Source organism: Colletotrichum scovillei (assembly GCF_011075155.1).
Source record: "Colletotrichum scovillei strain TJNH1 chromosome Unknown Contig00012, whole genome shotgun sequence".
NCBI lineage: Eukaryota > Fungi > Ascomycota > Sordariomycetes > Glomerellales > Glomerellaceae > Colletotrichum > Colletotrichum scovillei.
Genome location: NW_023336270.1, coordinates 863,303 through 879,351, shown reverse-complemented (window position 1 = coordinate 879,351; position 16,049 = coordinate 863,303). Strand labels below are relative to the sequence as shown.

The 16,049-nt window shown below is 54.5% G+C and overlaps 7 protein-coding genes across 7 annotated transcripts; 4 read left to right on the top strand and 3 right to left on the bottom strand.

The window, feature by feature from the left end:
- Positions 1–762: 762 nt before the first annotated feature.
- HER10_EVM0001894 (uncharacterized protein) lies at positions 763–5,546 on the top strand (the record flags this gene model as incomplete). The annotated part of the gene is made up of 6 exons (XM_035471627.1): positions 763–843; positions 918–2,275; positions 2,330–2,451; positions 2,551–2,583; positions 2,620–2,738; positions 4,233–5,546. The coding sequence occupies 6 exons, from the start codon at positions 763–765 to the stop codon at positions 5,544–5,546; spliced, it is 3,027 nt and encodes a 1,008-aa protein (XP_035326070.1).
- Positions 5,547–6,078: 532 nt separating this feature from the next.
- HER10_EVM0002062 (acetyltransferase) lies at positions 6,079–6,897 on the top strand (the record flags this gene model as incomplete). The annotated part of the gene is made up of 1 exon (XM_035471788.1): positions 6,079–6,897. The coding sequence occupies one exon, from the start codon at positions 6,079–6,081 to the stop codon at positions 6,895–6,897; it is 819 nt and encodes a 272-aa protein (XP_035326077.1).
- A 149-nt stretch (positions 6,898–7,046) lies between these two features.
- On the bottom strand, positions 7,047–7,652 carry HER10_EVM0004756 (uncharacterized protein; the record flags this gene model as incomplete). The annotated part of the gene is made up of 2 exons (XM_035474389.1): positions 7,047–7,316; positions 7,461–7,652. 2 exons carry the CDS (start codon positions 7,650–7,652, stop codon positions 7,047–7,049), a joined length of 462 nt encoding a protein of 153 aa, XP_035326162.1.
- Positions 7,653–8,483: 831 nt separating this feature from the next.
- Positions 8,484–10,264, bottom strand: HER10_EVM0008474 (Mov34/MPN/PAD-1 family protein; the record flags this gene model as incomplete). Its single annotated transcript, XM_035477992.1, has 3 exons — positions 8,484–8,667; positions 8,720–10,062; positions 10,127–10,264. 3 exons carry the CDS (start codon positions 10,262–10,264, stop codon positions 8,484–8,486), a joined length of 1,665 nt encoding a protein of 554 aa, XP_035326267.1.
- Positions 10,265–11,493: 1,229 nt separating this feature from the next.
- HER10_EVM0000920 (uncharacterized protein) lies at positions 11,494–12,955 on the top strand. The gene is made up of 2 exons (XM_035470685.1): positions 11,494–12,097; positions 12,151–12,955. The coding sequence occupies exons 1-2, from the start codon at positions 12,076–12,078 to the stop codon at positions 12,759–12,761; spliced, it is 633 nt and encodes a 210-aa protein (XP_035326034.1). The 5' UTR covers positions 11,494–12,075; the 3' UTR covers positions 12,762–12,955.
- Positions 12,933–13,799, bottom strand: HER10_EVM0013098 (prefoldin subunit). Its single transcript, XM_035482466.1, has 4 exons — positions 13,498–13,799; positions 13,372–13,442; positions 13,192–13,316; positions 12,933–13,134 (listed from the first exon to the last, which is right to left on the bottom strand). The coding sequence occupies exons 1-4, from the start codon at positions 13,556–13,558 to the stop codon at positions 13,017–13,019; spliced, it is 375 nt and encodes a 124-aa protein (XP_035326393.1). The 5' UTR covers positions 13,559–13,799; the 3' UTR covers positions 12,933–13,016.
- Positions 13,800–14,177: 378 nt separating this feature from the next.
- HER10_EVM0001719 (vacuolar protein sorting-associated protein 4) lies at positions 14,178–16,043 on the top strand. The gene is made up of 3 exons (XM_035471458.1): positions 14,178–15,122; positions 15,180–15,630; positions 15,689–16,043. Exons 1-3 carry the CDS (start codon positions 14,488–14,490, stop codon positions 15,908–15,910), a joined length of 1,308 nt encoding a protein of 435 aa, XP_035326061.1. The 5' UTR covers positions 14,178–14,487; the 3' UTR covers positions 15,911–16,043.
- The last annotated feature ends 6 nt before the right edge of the window (positions 16,044–16,049 follow it).

Below are 16,049 nucleotides of genomic sequence, written 5' to 3'. Positions count from 1 at the left end.
TCACGGCCCGATTGTCATCAGCCATATGTAACCCTGTGATGTATGGTATCCGACATGAACTTTGGCGAAGTGCACCAACCAACACTTTGACGGTTGGCGATTAAGACCCTAGAAGGGCTGACCTGCCACTTCCAGTTCATGCACAATGCAAGTTGCAATCACATGGCCTCATAAGCTCTTCGCGCGGATAATCTTTGTATGCAGGTTTACGGCGTGAATTGCTACACCAACGCGACGCTAAATTGCCTCAAGCTCTGCCGAGGCCGACGCCAAGACGGGCCAGTTGCTTGTTGGAAGCAATACGGCTAGACTATCCGTTCAAGTTCATATCTCAGGCTGACCAAAAAACCCCTGTTGGTCTTGTTGGTCGTAGCAGTTGCGATTCTTCAACATCGTCCTAACCTCAAGCGGCACAAAACCCCTGTTCGCCGTTTGAATGCGCCGCAAAGATCATGACAGGCTACGATGGATGGAAATGCATGTAAGCACAGTTTGAGTCACGCTGTTCTGCTTCCAAAAGATAATTTCGGAGGACACTACGTTTTGAGGCTGTCTACTTACCTTTGTACCTAACAGGAAGGGCTGGCTGTGTGAAAAAGATCGTAAGCATAGCGTTTGCGCATAGCATCTTGTTCAGCGCAGACAGGCCATCTTGTATAAAGAGGCTTCTATTACTCGTTTAGATATGAGTCTCACCTATGCCTGTAAAATCTTCATCAGTCTCACTCTTCATTTGAAACACAATTTTGATTTTTAACTATTATGCGTTTTCTTTGCGTCCTCGCTCTCGTGCTGACGGCTTTTCGTCAAGCCAGGGCGAAGGCTGTCTTTGCCCATTTCATGGTGAGTTCAACGATGCAATTGGGTGTAACTAAGCAAGTTCTAAGAAATCTCAACTCACTCTCATCTTTCATCAGGTGTCAAACGCCCAGAACTATACTTTGAGTGACTGGGCAGACGAGATAAAGCTTGCTCAAGCTGCTCACATCGATGCTTTTGCCCTCAACACGGCCTACGATCAGGGCGATGGCCCTCAGTACGATCTGGCATTCTCTGCCGCTAGCAGCGCGGGTTTTAAGCTCTTCTTCTCGTTCGATTATGCTGGTAATGGGCCTTGGCCGGCGTCGACCGTTCTGTCCGTTTTGAACAAGTTCAAAGGGAGCAGCGCCCATTTCTTACACAACAATAAGCCGTTCGTATCAACCTTCGAAGGACCAGGCAGTGCCTCTGATTGGATCAACATCAAGTCACAGACCAACTGCTATTTTGTTCCCGACTGGTCATCGCTAGGTGCTAAGCCGGCTATGGAACTTGCTGGTGGCGTGGCTGACGGGCTCTTTGCCTGGTCAGCCTGGCCATGGGGCAACAAAGACATGGATACCTTTGTGGATGCATCGTATATCACGTACTTGTCAGGAAAACCTTACATGATGCCGGTATCGCCATGGTTCTATACGAATCTCCCTGGGTACGACAAGAATTGGCTTTGGCGCGGCGACAGTCTTTGGGCTGACCGCTGGGGCCAGGTGCTCTACGTGCAGCCCGAATGGGTAGAGATTATTTCATGGAACGACTATGGAGAGTCTCACTACATCGGTCCTATCAAGAGCAAAGCCCTCGGGGCCATGCGTACTGGGCGCGCGCCAATCGACTTCGTCGCTGACATGCCGCATGATGGGTGGCGCGAGATCTTACCTTTCGCTATCGACATGTATGTTCGAAACACCACTACAATCGCCAACGAGAAGCTAGTATTCTGGTACCGAAAGCAGCCTGCTGCAGCATGCGATTCTGGTATGACGACAGGCAACACGGCCTCGCAGCTCCAACTCGAGTTTGCGCCAACCGAGGTCTCTCAAGACCGCGTATTCTACAGCGCCGTTCTCGGGTCGTCAGCGAGTGTTTCGGTCACTATCGGTGGTGTCACCCAGGCGGGGACCTGGTCAAAGAGCCCCGAAGATGGTGTTGGGCTCTACAGCGGCAGCGTCCCGTTCAATGGGAACCTCGGCGATGTAGTTGTCACCATCTCTCGCGGCGGCGGCTCAAGTTTCTCTGGCTCTGGTTCGGCTATTTCAACTCAATGCGGTGCTGGAGGCCTGGCTAACTGGAATGCCTGGGTCGGATCCGCTACCGGTGGTGCTGCCGCCGATCCAACGCCAACATCCATGGACGACCTGGTGTGCATCAATGGCACATCCATCGACAATTTCTCTGGTCTATGTTCGTATGCTTGTTCGCTGGGATATTGCCCGTTAGGCGCCTGCCTTTGTACCGCGTGAGTTTTTTGTTTTCTTCTCACTTTGAGCAAGTTATACTAATCGTGTCTTAGTATGGGAAAGCAGAGAGTCAAGCCGAAATCCTCTGGCATCACCGGTTATCCGGCAGCCGGTCTCAACGAAAACTTTTCCGGACTCTGCAACTTTGACTGCAACCTAGGATATTGCCCAGAGGGTGTTTGCGACACAGTGCCAGGGCCCCTTACCACGCCATCAGTGTCCCCTTTTTCACCAACCGCCTGCACGGGCGGCACAGGACCTGGGAATTTCGGAGGTCTCTGCAGCTACGCATGCACTTTTGGTTTTTGTCCGAGAAACATTTGTACTTGTGGCAGCACGGGAGGCTTGGTTGAGACACCGCCCATCGTTGACGAAGTGGCGGGAAGCCCCGTGGAAGGCACTCAGGACTATGGGCTTTGCGCCTTTGCCTGCCCTAGAGGCTACTGTCCCCCCGGAGCTTGTGTTTCAAGAGACACGAGCGGTGATGGGGGCGCGGGTGGAGGGCCTCCAGTTTATATCAACCCGTCAGTCTGGCACGATCCCACACCAATCGTCTCCTGCATACCCCCTTGTGTGGTGGTTCTGCCGCCTTACACCCTCTCTGATAAGACGACGATCGAGTTTCCCCCTATCACGAAGACCTTTACAGAAATGTGGGATGACGATACAACTACGACAACTGTCGTTACTATTACTTTTCCCCCAGTGACCACGACGGAAATCCCCGTTTACAACATCAACATCACCAATTCCGGCGTCGATCAAGTGACATACACCATCACACCTTCCATTCTGCCCACGGCCAAAGTGACCTTTACGCCCAAAGTCAGTGCAACGAAAACCACGTCCCAGGATCCTGTCGTCATCATCATCACATCAACCCCCGTGGCCAGCAAGACATACCCCGTCATTACCAATCAGCCAACAAAAGTCAGCTTCACAAGCACCAGCCCGCCAGGGCCAACCTGTAGCGTCGGATGTGGAAAGATCTGTCTTATTGGTTGTAGCTCATGCGGCATCCTGGGTTGTGGAGGTATCTGCGCCGGCTGCGGTCCCGAGTGGACTGTCGTGGGAGGGGGCACCAGTGGTGAAGATGGAGACTGCATCGGACCTTCGTGCGGAAGCAAGAAGCCTGATTATGATTCTGAAGGGAATCAGGTTTGCCAGAAAGATGTCATCACAACCACCGGAACATGTCACAATGGCAACTATCCCGTCTTTGATCCGCTCTCCTTCACGGTGTCATGCGACCACGCGGCGGACGAGGCGCCGGACTACATGACTGAGTGCCAGAAGAACCTCGACAAAGACCTAGACCAGAGTGTTCTCGATGCTTTGAAATCACACACCTGCTGTCCTGCAGCTAAGCGTCAGTCACCCCTCGAGCGAAGACAGGCGGCATGTGGTGTCGACCCTGACTATCCCAACAACCCTCCAAGCAACGGTCTCTACCATTCTGTGTTCACTTGCGACTACAGCAGATGGCCAAACGTCTGCGCCAATGCCCAGTCTGCCATTGTCAGTCGCAACAAGTCTCCAATCATGACTTACGCCGGCACCAATGCTCGCGTTGGGGCCATGGAGAAAATCACAGAGCCGTGGTACAGGTCCAAGTGGGAATCGGGGCCTGGGATGTACTCTCCCACCAACCCTAAATCAGCGCCTAATGCTAAAGGGGAGGGTTGGGGTCTTTTCGGCTGCCAAGTCGAAGAATACCCTTGGGGAAGCGGAAACCCGAATCGCAGTCCTAATCTCAAGAGATGGGATGAGCAGTCTGTCTTACGTCTTATACCTACAACAGAAAACGGCGACCATGGCAATTTTCTCCAGGACTGGTACAAGGAACAGGGCAGGAACAGCTTGGAGCAAGCCAAGGGCCTCATTTTCTCAGTTTCTTTCACCAATGGCCCCTCGGGAACGAGTGATGCCGACTTCTATGTTGACGCGGACAACCAGAACGAAGCTAAGAGGGTCAACATCTGTGCGAGGCCATATGGAGTCCCATTCCTTTTCGTCAACCATGTTTCCCAGATGAACGCAGGAGAGAGATCCTACGACCCCTGGTGGGACAATAAGCTCTTTGATAAAACAACGAGGATCAATGTGGACAAAAAGGGTGTGACCGTCAAGACTATTACGAACCAGTTGCCGAGCTTCTATTGCAAGTATCCAGCACCCGGAAAATCCTATTGGGATGATCAAGCCAATGCGTGGCAACCGCACCCAAATGTTGTGCGCCGCAACCGTGTTAGAGGCAACAAGTGGTATTCATGTGATAACTATCCGGGCTACTCGGGTCCTGCGATGATGAGGAGAAGCATACGTGGGGCAAAACGTGGCCTGACAGAGCTCACACCTGCCGAGGTACAGGAGCTCGCACGACAAGGGGCAAACATCACGACATCGGACGGACGGCTTGAAACAATCGACGAGCCAGAGGACGAGGGACCAGAGGAAATGGTTGTGCCTGCCCCCTACCACTTGAACCCCGTCGGTGCTGCTCCTCCTCCGGCTAAAACTAGTCATAATGTCAGCACCGGTCTTTCTCAGACGCCGCGCCGAGCAGCGGCAGGCAGCTTCTTGGATCCGAGCGCCTTCCTATATCTAGGATGCGGGAATGACGACGAGGATAATTGTGCTCTCGTAGGACAGGACTGCTCCGATCCGGCAGACAACCTAGACCCAGCCGACGGGGATCAGCCTATCGACGATACGCCAGATCCAACCTCAACGCCGCCTCCCGCTCCGGAGCCAACTCCAGACCCAGTTCCAACTCCAACACCAACGGCGGACTGCGCGTTCTGGGATTCCCTCGTAGCCTGGCAGTTTGAGATTTACAACATCGAGGGTTGGGTGACCGATGGCGGGAAGAAGCTCAAGGAAGAAGAAGGCGGCTGCGGTGCAATGACAGGTTGGAACTGGGAAGAGGCCACAAGCACCAGAGGGGCTCAAGTCCATTTCTATCTGCCATTCTTCATGGCGGATGGTTGTGTTGAGCGTGCCATCGTATCTGCAGGAGGGCCAAAAATCCCATGCAAAGGTTCGGGTCTGGGCAAGATCGCGGCACCGTCGTCACAGTCTGGCACGCCAACGAGTGCGGACCCAGCAACGAAGACGAAGACAGTGGTCTACCCCAGTCCGATGCCGCTACCGACGTCGTTCGAGGACGCGACCCCGATCACTCACGAACCATATATTCCAATGGTCTGGGGGTCTTCCAATGCGACTGCGTCGTCATCGACAATGAGTGCTGTAAATCCAGCCACTTAGAGCGAAGCACGAGTAGTATTAGATGCACATACATGTGCGCTACTACGAGAAGAGAAAAACGCATAGGAATTGCAAGTGCTTTACGGTACTAAGTTTACATGCACCTGGTAGTAATTAGGTAGTGAAGGCATGGCTCTGATAATATGTTGCTAAATAGATTCGACGGATTTGAGCTTCATATGACTTACCTTACTACACGTAATTAGATGTGTGTGCAGAATGTATCGAATTGATCAACAAACTGCTCCCAAGTCCTATCTCTCTGTCTTCCACCATCCGTATCGGGAATGCCGGCCCTCCACTCCCCGGTTGAGTCACCCGGTCAGCTTACCCGGGGGCTACCCAGCATACAGCATGAACAAACCCAAGGTCCCAAACCCAAGCAAAATAAAGCACCTCGACCGGCCCTCCCCGTCCGTCATCCCCCCCTTTACAACATCCTCACCCCGTGCCAAGCCCTTCAAGTCCCCGCACCCGGCGTCCGTCATTCATCCCATCGCCCGACACCCCAGCGCCAAGCTCCTGCAAAGCCATGGCATCCTCCCCATCCACCACCTCCGCCGCACCGGCACCGGCAACCGCCACGGCACCGACCACAGCAGCGGCCTCCCGTCCCGCCAAAGCCACCGTAACCCTCCGCCCCGCAACAGAAGCCGACATCCCCGCCCTCGCATCCATCTCCGACGCAGCCTGCAAAACGGACTCGCACACCCAGCTCAAAGCCTCCATCCGCGGCGACGACGATTTTCCCAAGGGCATGCAAGACGCGCTGCAAGCCTGGATCGCGCACCCCAAAGTCGACGTCATTGTCGCCGAGAACCCGACAAACGGCGGACCTGTGGGATGGGTTGGATGGGTAAGGCGCGGGTTCGCGGGCGACACTGACCTCCCCCTCGACGGACCGGACGAAGAACCCCAGCCCGAGACCTTCTTCACGGACGCGGAGCAGAAGCAGAGAACTAAGACGATAGACGACCTCGGCGAATTAACAAACGCATCAATGAACCACTGGGTCAAGCGCTTCATGCCCGAGGGCTGCAAATGCAGGTTCCTGTGCACCTACGTCGTCCACCCGGATCACCAGCGCCGCGGCATCGGCTCGGCGCTGATGAAGTGGGGCACCGACAAGGCGGATCGCGAGCCGGGGGTGTACTGCTGGGTTCAGTCGTCCATGGGCGGGCAGAAGGCGTTTGAGAGGCAGGGGTTCCGCGAGGTGGGCAGGTTGGAGGCGGATCTGGATGAGTTTGCGGACGGGGTAAAGCCTGGTGGGAAGTTGGCTAGTGTCACGGGGAGTGAGGAGTTTTGGGGGCGGTATTCGTGGGTTTATATGAGGAGGGATGCGAGGGCGTGATGTAGATGATGAGATAAACCGATAAAGTCAGGACGCCGTTAATGCGATGCTTTATGTTGAGGACCCAAATCGGTCTACGGAACAAGAACCAGCGCTGTGCAAATAAACTCCTATCCCCTAAGAAACCAGAGTTCGAGACGATAGCCCATCTACAACCCAACAAGCTTGCAAAACGTCATGAGACCCCACGCGCCAGCCAAGGGATTCATCATATCCTGCACCATCATCGAGTCCGAAATCGCCTCGTTGAAATCCTTCATCATCGGCACCTTGGGCTTCGAAGCCCAGAACTGTCGCATGTACTGGTGTCCGTACGTCAGCCCCGCGGCGAGCATGATGGGGAAGCCGACGGTGAAGATGCCCAGACCGCGGGGCACCACGAGGGAGAAGGCGATGCCGCCGATGGCGGAGACGAGGCACTGCGGGAGATGGGGCGTTAGTATACCATGGTTCTGGTGGAGAGTGAGAGTGAGAGTAAGAATGAGAGTGAGAGTGAGTGTGAGTGTGAGAGAGTGAGTGAGTGGGAGGGGGAGAAGTGATGTAAGAGAGGGGGCGGGACGTACGCCAACGAAGCCTGTTCCGACAGTATATCTAATTTCCCAAAGCTGCTTCTCGGCCGTCCTGCTCCATTCCGCCGCCTTCTTCGCCTTGTCTTCGTACTTGAGTAGTCTGGGGATCGAGTCCGCCGAGTGCACGAGGGCAAACGCGCTGACGAGGGCGATGAGGATGCCCAGCATGTTTGTCGGGAACGCCATTCTGTAGTTCGTTGTTGGTTTGCTTTCCTTTCCGACGTAATGTTTTGGTCGTATCTTTTTTGTGAGAAATTCCTCTTCTCGTGACAATATGGTGCGTAAGGACGTGTTGATGTTTATAAAGAATGAGAGTGAGTTGTTTAGCTCACATGTAGAAGAGGTTGCTAGACCGCGGCAGTGACGTCATGGTTCGCCGAGCTACGACACCCGGCCAAAGTCTTCCGGACAGTGGGAGGTGAGCTCGACGGGACACGATCAAAATCATGGGACGGACAATGCAAGACACAGCGCTCTGGCCTAATTTGGAATTTCATTTCAGTCATTTCTTGCGAAACTCTGAGAGGGACTTGCTTGCTCCAGCCCCTACATAGTAAGCAAGGTGTTCATGAGATAAAAAGCTCATACAACTCTCCCTCTCGGCTATCTGAGGTTGGATGGCCCACCACGGTCTGGGCCTCGAGCTCGGATGAGACACGTCCAGCCGTGCTCTTCATCACATTGAGCCGTGACATTGTTCGACCGTACTGCCATGTGGCTCTGCATTGTACAGTCCGCGGAGTCCCGACATTGTCATTCGTGCCAGCTGAGTTGCTCGATGAGCATACCCGCACCCCATAGCTATCAGCTGTCCAACGCCCTCGCCATGCAACAAATCAAAAGGTAGCCCGGAACCCATACTTGAACTGCAGACTGGAACAGTGTTGCTCCATACATCTCTCACCACTGATACGTCATCAACAGTGGCAGCAGTTCATCGATTATGCCGACCGCCCTGAGCTGAACGGGCTAGTAGCTCTCTAATTCACCATCAAGGCAAACATGTCGGTTCCTCCTTTACCTCTTCGGTCGCAAGTCCTTCACGTAAAAGTCAAGCTTCTCCGAGTGGTAAACATGACCCGGCGGGTTTTTCGCTCCGGTGTACAGGTTATCGATGGAGTGCTGGTGAAAGGTTTCCGACGCCGTGCACTGCAGGATGTGAGGCAGGCCTGGCGGATTTGTAAGGCGGAAGATGCCATATCTGATGCTGCGTTAGCCGTTGTCATGTGTGCGAAGAAATAGGTGCAACTTACGATGGAGAATGCCTCGGAGAACACACAATGGCGATACTCTCTGGCATCATGACCTGGTACCCGGCCTGCGTGTGTAGGTCTCGCGAGCTCATAAAGCACGTCTGCGTGGGATGCGTATGAATCCAGCCCACCACCAAAAGATCCTCATTGATGCAGTAATCCAGCATTGATGATTCGTTTTCCGTTTCACACGTATCCGGCGTGCACTTTTGTTCGGGGATAAGAAGGCAGCTGATGAACAGTGCGTTGTTAACGGGTCGTCCACAAAGGATACCGCACATTTCGAGGCCTCTGCGAGTGTTGTCGGATGCAATGTTGAGGAAGGTATCCCTGAGCTGTGTTGGAAGGAACACGGGTCGGATAGGGTCGCCATTCTCCAGGTAGGCTGCCGGCTTGAAGGCCAGCCGCTCCTTTGCCGCCGGTGGCATCACCTCCTCTTTGGCTGGCAACTCCGGAACGCCTCCCTGTAGCGCGTTGGCTGTTGACGGCGGCCTGTAGGACGTTAATGGCTCCTTGCTTGGCCTCATGGGAGGTGCCGCATCGAGCTCCTGGCGCATCATCGTCAAGTCCTCCTTTGGCGGCTTCGGTGGCTGAGGCGGTGGCGGCGTGTACGTGCGCTGCGGTTCCAAAGGCGACGCCTCCCATTCCAGCGCCCTTGGTCGCGATATAGACGGGTAGTTGTATGAGTAGCTGGGAGGAGCTCTCGGCGGGGGTACCTGGCCTTGGTAATTCGGAGCTTGCGAAGTGCTGAAGGTATCTTCGTCTCTTCCCCCGTCAGTTCCATCGAGCCGACGCCGTGTCGCCTCGATCTGTCGCCTTATGTCTTCCTCCTCTGATGCGGCCGTCGCTGGGCTGCTGAATTGCTCCCAGTCCTCCCAGCGGCCACCCTTCCGGCGCTCCTGCTCTTCTTCGGCGCTAACGCCGGCCTGCCGCGTCGCTCTCCTTGCAGCATCTCGCCTCTTGTAGTCTCGTTGCGCCAAAGAGACTGCGAGTTCCTGGTTATCGGCGGCGTCGAGGATCTTGGCGTTTCCGGATAAGGTCGGGTCTCGAGCAGCAAACTCGTTGTAACTTGTGGGTCTGGTGGTGAATTCGTCATCTTCACTCTGCTTCGAAGCACTCATCAACTGCCATTCCTTGTAATCGCGGTCGATTTGCGGCTTCAATTCCTCCAGTAGCCCGAAAACCTCCTTGTTCTGGCGATCGAACAGCGGCTTCGTGAGCGCCTTGTTTTCGGGTAACTTGGCATCGGGATGTGTTTTCAAGTGCGTAAGGACTAGTATCGAGTGTCGCCATAGCATTTGGTATGCTTTTCGTATGTCGCGATCCTGAAGCGCGAAGGTCGCCTAAATCGCATTGTCATTAGCGATCGCTGCGCAGGCAAACGAACAACCGAAATGGGGCACAAACCTCTTGAAACAAGGTATCTGCAGATCGCGCCCAGTACTTGAAGGGAATTGTAGTCCTAAAGTCGAAATCCTCTGCTGCTAGGGTAATTTCCTTGATGCTCATGGGCCGCGCGGGCCTGGGACTCGAAGGGCCGTTCATCTTGGTGGTGTCGGAGGAGTTGGAGCTCTCCGGTCCGGCTTTCGCTGTGTAGTGCTGTTCAAGCTCGGGGGTGCCTCGTTGGATATTCGGTCGCTGGTGGTGACAAACACCGTTCAGGGAGATGTTGGCATGTTTCTCAGAATAAAAGGCCAAGCGTGGCAGCCTTGAGGTAGCAAGCGGGTGACCGTTTGGTCAAAGACGTCTTGCGAGTTTCGTCCCAGGGACCGTATGACGAAGCGCTAGAGGAGCCACTCGTGGCTGAAGCCTGAAGCCTGAAGCCTGAAGCACACGCCCAGCAGCACCCCGCCATGGATGGGGGGGGAACCGACAAGGTCCGCACCAAATGGAGGGGCACGGGAGAGAGCTCGGGCCCCGTTCGGAAGTGCATCACGTGGACAAAGCTCTAGGCACGTGATCCATACTTCACCGAACATCACCTTATGTCATCATTGTCGCCGAGGATGGTGAACAAAGGCAGTTCAAGGTGAGAAACAGCAAGGTTCACGCTTTGCGGCTTTGTTGAGCTGTCATTTGCGGGAGGATCCGGACCATTGTCTCAGATCCACTCCAAGAATGGATGTCACTGAGCTGGGAATCCAATATGAACCAGAAATTCGAAGTCTTCCATGATCCATTGCTTTGCCACGATGCAATGAAAATTTCAAGCATCAGGGCCTCATCGAGCTACAACACAAACTGTACATAGACGTCACTTCGCCCGTATTTCCGTTCGATTTACGAGAGCTCTCTCGTTTGCCCGCCAACCCAACGGACACCGACGAGCAAGGTTGGAAGGGGGCCAGACGCTCGCCTCATTCCAAGATCGGAAAATGTCGGAACGCGCCCAATTTTTCGTACTACTTTTTCGCCAACCACTCAGCTTTACCACGAATAAGGTAATTATCCAGCCAAGCTGGCAAGCTGGCAAGGTAGGAAAACCAAAGCAACCCGAATTGCGCCCAGGCGGGCCGGTGAAGCCGTTCCTGACGTTCCCTGGTTCCATCCGCATTGATCCTCTTGCGGCTCGGGTCTCAACATGGCACCATGCTCGACTGCTTCCACCGCCTGCTTGAACCGGGTCGCATGTTGCTTGACGTGCATGTTTTCCCGTTGCTTGAGTCGAATACACGGCTTGCCCCCCACGCTATTTTTCCTTTCCGCTGGTCGCCGGTGAGCGAGGGAGCCATCCAGCTGCCAAAGTGAGATAGATCATTAGCGGTCTGGAGACTCTACGTTCAAGTCCCTGTTTATTGTTACTGTGGCGGACGATACCTCGTTTTCCATTGTCTCAAGTTGCGGCCGTGGCGGTGCCGAGTCGTCAGGTTATCAGCTATCGCATCTTGCCATCCAACCCAAATCTGACGGCGAGATGGCTTGATGTTTTTGCGGGAATGTGGAGGACATGACCGCACTCGAGCTCCTGTTTTTTTTCCCGCCTTGCTTTTGCAATTCGCAAGTGTTGATGCCAAATGGGGGTCGCCGCCGGGCATCTCCCGCAAAGACTGGGGACCCAATGTCGACTAGTCCTTGCCATGTGTTCGTCCGTCCGGCCATGGCAGATTCAGGGATGGCCACCATCTGAGCCATCCTGGCTGGGCATGGAAGAATCTCCCGATGAGGCCACAAGGCTACAATCCAGACGAGATTAAAGGAGAAGTTTTCCGCCTTTGTTGATGGTGAGGTTTCTTAGATCTGCTTGGTTATCTTCATCCATCTTCATCACAATACCACAAGTGTTACATCCATCTACTCCATTTATAACCAACTTCATCACCAAATCATCGTGAGACCTCACATATATCACCGCCACCATGTCTTCCACCACTTGCAGAAGTAAGCCGCCCTACCCAACACAGAATCATACCAGGAACTAACAACTCGCCCAGAAAGCATCGACAGCACAATGTCCCACTTCACACTAAGCATGGGCAAGGCCTCGGTCCAAAACAACGTCTCCCTCTGGACAACCCTCTCCCAATGCTACGCCGAAATCGCAAAGACCTTCGCCATCCAAGACGCGGAAGGCATCCTCTCCACCCCAGACAGCATCTCCAAGGTCGTCCACGCAACCTTTGACCACGACGTCCACGGCCTCATCGAGCAGCACTCCTCCTCCATGGCCAGCTACCTCGACGACGCCACAAAGGCGCACATGCTCGCCCAGGCCATCGCCGGCATGGTCGCCTTCTTCCAGAAGCTCGCCGCGCATCACCAGGGCCCCGTCACGCAGGCCAGCTTCGACCGCGAGGTCCAGCGGTTCGCAGAGTGCGAGCTCCGCTCCGCCATGATTCGCACCATTGAGGAGAGCCGCATCTTTGGGCGCTGTTACACGACGAGCCAGATTGCCGACCTCATCATGGGCGCCGTCGAGGGGAAAGTCAACGACGCGGAGTTCACGTCCGAGGACGAGTACCAGAACGCCATTGGCTGGGCGACCGAGTTGCCCGCGCGCAACATGGGTTTGCCGTGGGGCTTTTCCATCATGGCCCTCAACTAGAAGGCTAGGATGGCGCAGATGATCATGACTGCTATAATGAAACGTTTTGGGATCTCGCGTGGCGAGGGTATCGCCGCCGGGATAGGGTCGCATTAGCATGGCGTTTTTGTAAAGGAATCTTATCGGAGCATTGCTGGGTATAGTTCATAGTCCTAGTAGCTTTTTAATTGTATCACCACTCTCATCAGACCTTCATTTTGTTTGCTTTTTTCTTTTCCTGATCCCGTTCATCCACTGCTGTTGCCCTCACCCTGATCATGCCTTCTGTGCCTGAGCCGCCGCAGCTTGTGCGCTGGTCTGGATTTGGATGATGTCGCCCTTCTTCTTTTCCAGCTTGCCCTGGGCGTCTCTGATCAAGCCTTCATGTCTCTCGCTGGTGAATGTCAGTAAACAAAGTCTGCTTGACGAAAATCTCTGGTGATGCACGTACATCTCCTTGGTGATGAAGTCCAGACGGCCCTTGACTGTGCTCTCGGCCTCCACCTTATCCTGCTTCAGCAACACGGGGCCGACCAGCTTGTAGATCTGCTCGCCATCCTTGAGCTTGTCGAACTCCTGAAAGATACATCAGCCGTGTGGTCGTGAACGTCAGCTCCTAAGGCTTGCCTACCTCTTTCACACCAAGGTTCTCCTGCCTCTGAGCCTCCAACTTTTGCCTCGACTGGACGGTGGTCTGAAGTTCTAATGAGACATTAGCAAATAACGCGTCACTAATCACCTGTTTCCGACCACGTACCCTGTTGTAGCGCCTGGTATTCCTCCGATAGCTTTTGCAGCTTTGCTTGCACCTCAGCCATGGTTGGGGTATGAGTATGAGTGTGAGGGGTTCACTGAAGGTGAGTGTGAAAATTGCAAATCAGAGAGCTGGACGGGGCGAAAAACGTCGGGATGAATGCCGCAGATCGGTCCAACGGTTCTGATATGAGATGATTCTGTGAGCCAGATGCCGCCGAAATGCCAAGGCTCTGAGGAATAATTCGTTTTGTTTCGACTTTTGGGCGGTGGTCTGCGAGAAAATACTTGGTACCTCGACTCAGCATTCGGTGCAGTGGTGACAGACAATCAAGATACCGTTTAGTCGAATATCAAGCAACCCACTTGGCAGGTATACGGGCCTCGGCGGGAAGTAAGTCTCAGAGGATGCGAAACACTTGAGCTTTTTGTGAGTCAAAGAATATTTCTTCTTTTCTTTCAATGCGAGATTTTCAGTAATAGAATTTGCATTTGTTTTTTGCCTTTTGCTTACCTCTCAGCCTTTATGCTATGTCATATTTGGTCGTATAGCCTTCAACAGGTGGCCGGAAGAACGTTATGCATGTATAAGCTTGATGCATCTAAGCATATATCTTCATGTAACCCAGACAAGTCCCCCACCCCCACCACCTGCCCAAGGCACCCCGATTAGCGCAGCGGTCCATCACGAACTGCCCAGGCAACGTCACAGAATCCACGCCCGCAAGTGCTTCCTCAAGGTTCCTCGCCCGTCCAAACTTCCAACCCTCCACCCGTTTGCGCCAGGCACCGAAGACCTCCTCGGGATCCTACCGATTCTTCTATCCTCCGACGTCCGATCCCGAAGCGATTAGCCAAAGACGCTGACGAACACGACGACGTTCACACCGAGAGAGCTTTCCCCGCTCTTTCCACCTTGTCACGAAATCCGACCTCTTCCACGCCGCCTAATCGCCGAGCCCCTCGAGAAACAAAAGCCAACCCACAGCCAACAATGTCGGGAATCACCGACTTCCTCGGCCGTGCCATTAGCACGGTCAAGCAGGCCATCGATGCCGACAACGCCGCCGAGTACGACAAGGCCTTCCAACTATACACAAAGTCGCTCGAGCTCTTCGTCCTCGCCGTCAAGTGGGAGAAGAACCCAAAGTCAAAGGAACTCATCCGCCAAAAGACAGCCGAGTACATGGACCGCGCCGAGAAGCTCAAAACATACCTCAACGAAGCAGAGAGTAAAAAGAGCGGCGGGGGCGGGAACAAACCCGGGGCCGTGGGCGTTAATGGCGGCGGCAAGGGTAAGGGGAGCGCCGATGATGGTGATGAGGACAATAAGAAGCTGCGCAACGCACTCAGCGGCGCCATCTTGCAGGAGCGGCCCAATGTGCGGTGGGACGACGTCGCCGGTCTCGAGGGCGCCAAGGATACTCTGAAAGAGGCCGTCGTGCTGCCCATCAAGTTCCCGTCACTGTTCCAGGGCAAGCGTCAGGCGTGGAAGGGTATTCTCCTCTACGGTCCGCCTGGAACGGGTAAGAGTTATCTGGCCAAGGCGGTCGCGACGGAGGCAAACAGCACATTCTTCAGTGTCAGCAGTTCCGATCTCGTCAGCAAGTGGATGGGAGAGAGTGAGAGGTCAGTTGATTAACGGTTGCGCAAACACGCAAGCAGTACGCTAACATAACAAAACAGGCTCGTCAAGGCCCTCTTCAGCATGGCGAGAGAAAACAAGCCCTCGGTCCTCTTCATTGACGAAATCGACGCCCTCTGCGGCCCCCGCGGCGAAGGCGAGTCCGAGGCGTCAAGACGTATCAAGACGGAGCTGCTCGTGCAGATGGACGGTGTCGGAAACGACAGCAAGGGCATCCTGGTCCTGGGCGCGACCAACATCCCCTGGCAGCTCGACGCCGCCATCCGCAGACGTTTCCAGCGCCGCGTGCACATTGGTCTCCCCGACGTCAACGGCCGCGCGCGCATGTTCAAGCTGGCCGTCGGCGACACGGAAACGCACCTCCAAGCGGACGATTACCGCGTCCTGGCCGAGCTGTCGGAGGGCTTCTCTGGTAGTGATATCGCCAACGTGGTGCAGCAGGCTTTGATGGGGCCTGTCCGCAAGATTATCCAAGCCACACACTTTAAGCCGGTATGCTGCCTCGACTTCTGTCATGTGTTAGAGATGGAATGATGCTAACTGTGTTCAGGTTGTTCACGAGGGCCAGAAGAAGCTGACACCTTGCTCGCCCGGCGACCCCCAAGCCAAGGAGATGACGTACCACGACGTCGACTCGGAGGAGCTGATGGCGCCCATCATCGAGCTCAAGGACTTCAAGCAGGCCTTGAGGGACTCGCATCCCACCGTTTCCGACGACGATGCCGCCAAGCAAATAGAGTGGACAAACGAGTTTGGTAGCGAGGGCGCATGAGAGGACCTTCTTTTTGCTGTGGATGGAGTGGTGGGTGGTTTATTTGAAAGAACAAGAAGACCTTTGGAAGCTACTTCAAATGAGAACGAAAGAATGGAAAGAAACAGAAACTATTTGGGATGGTATGGGTGGTGTACAC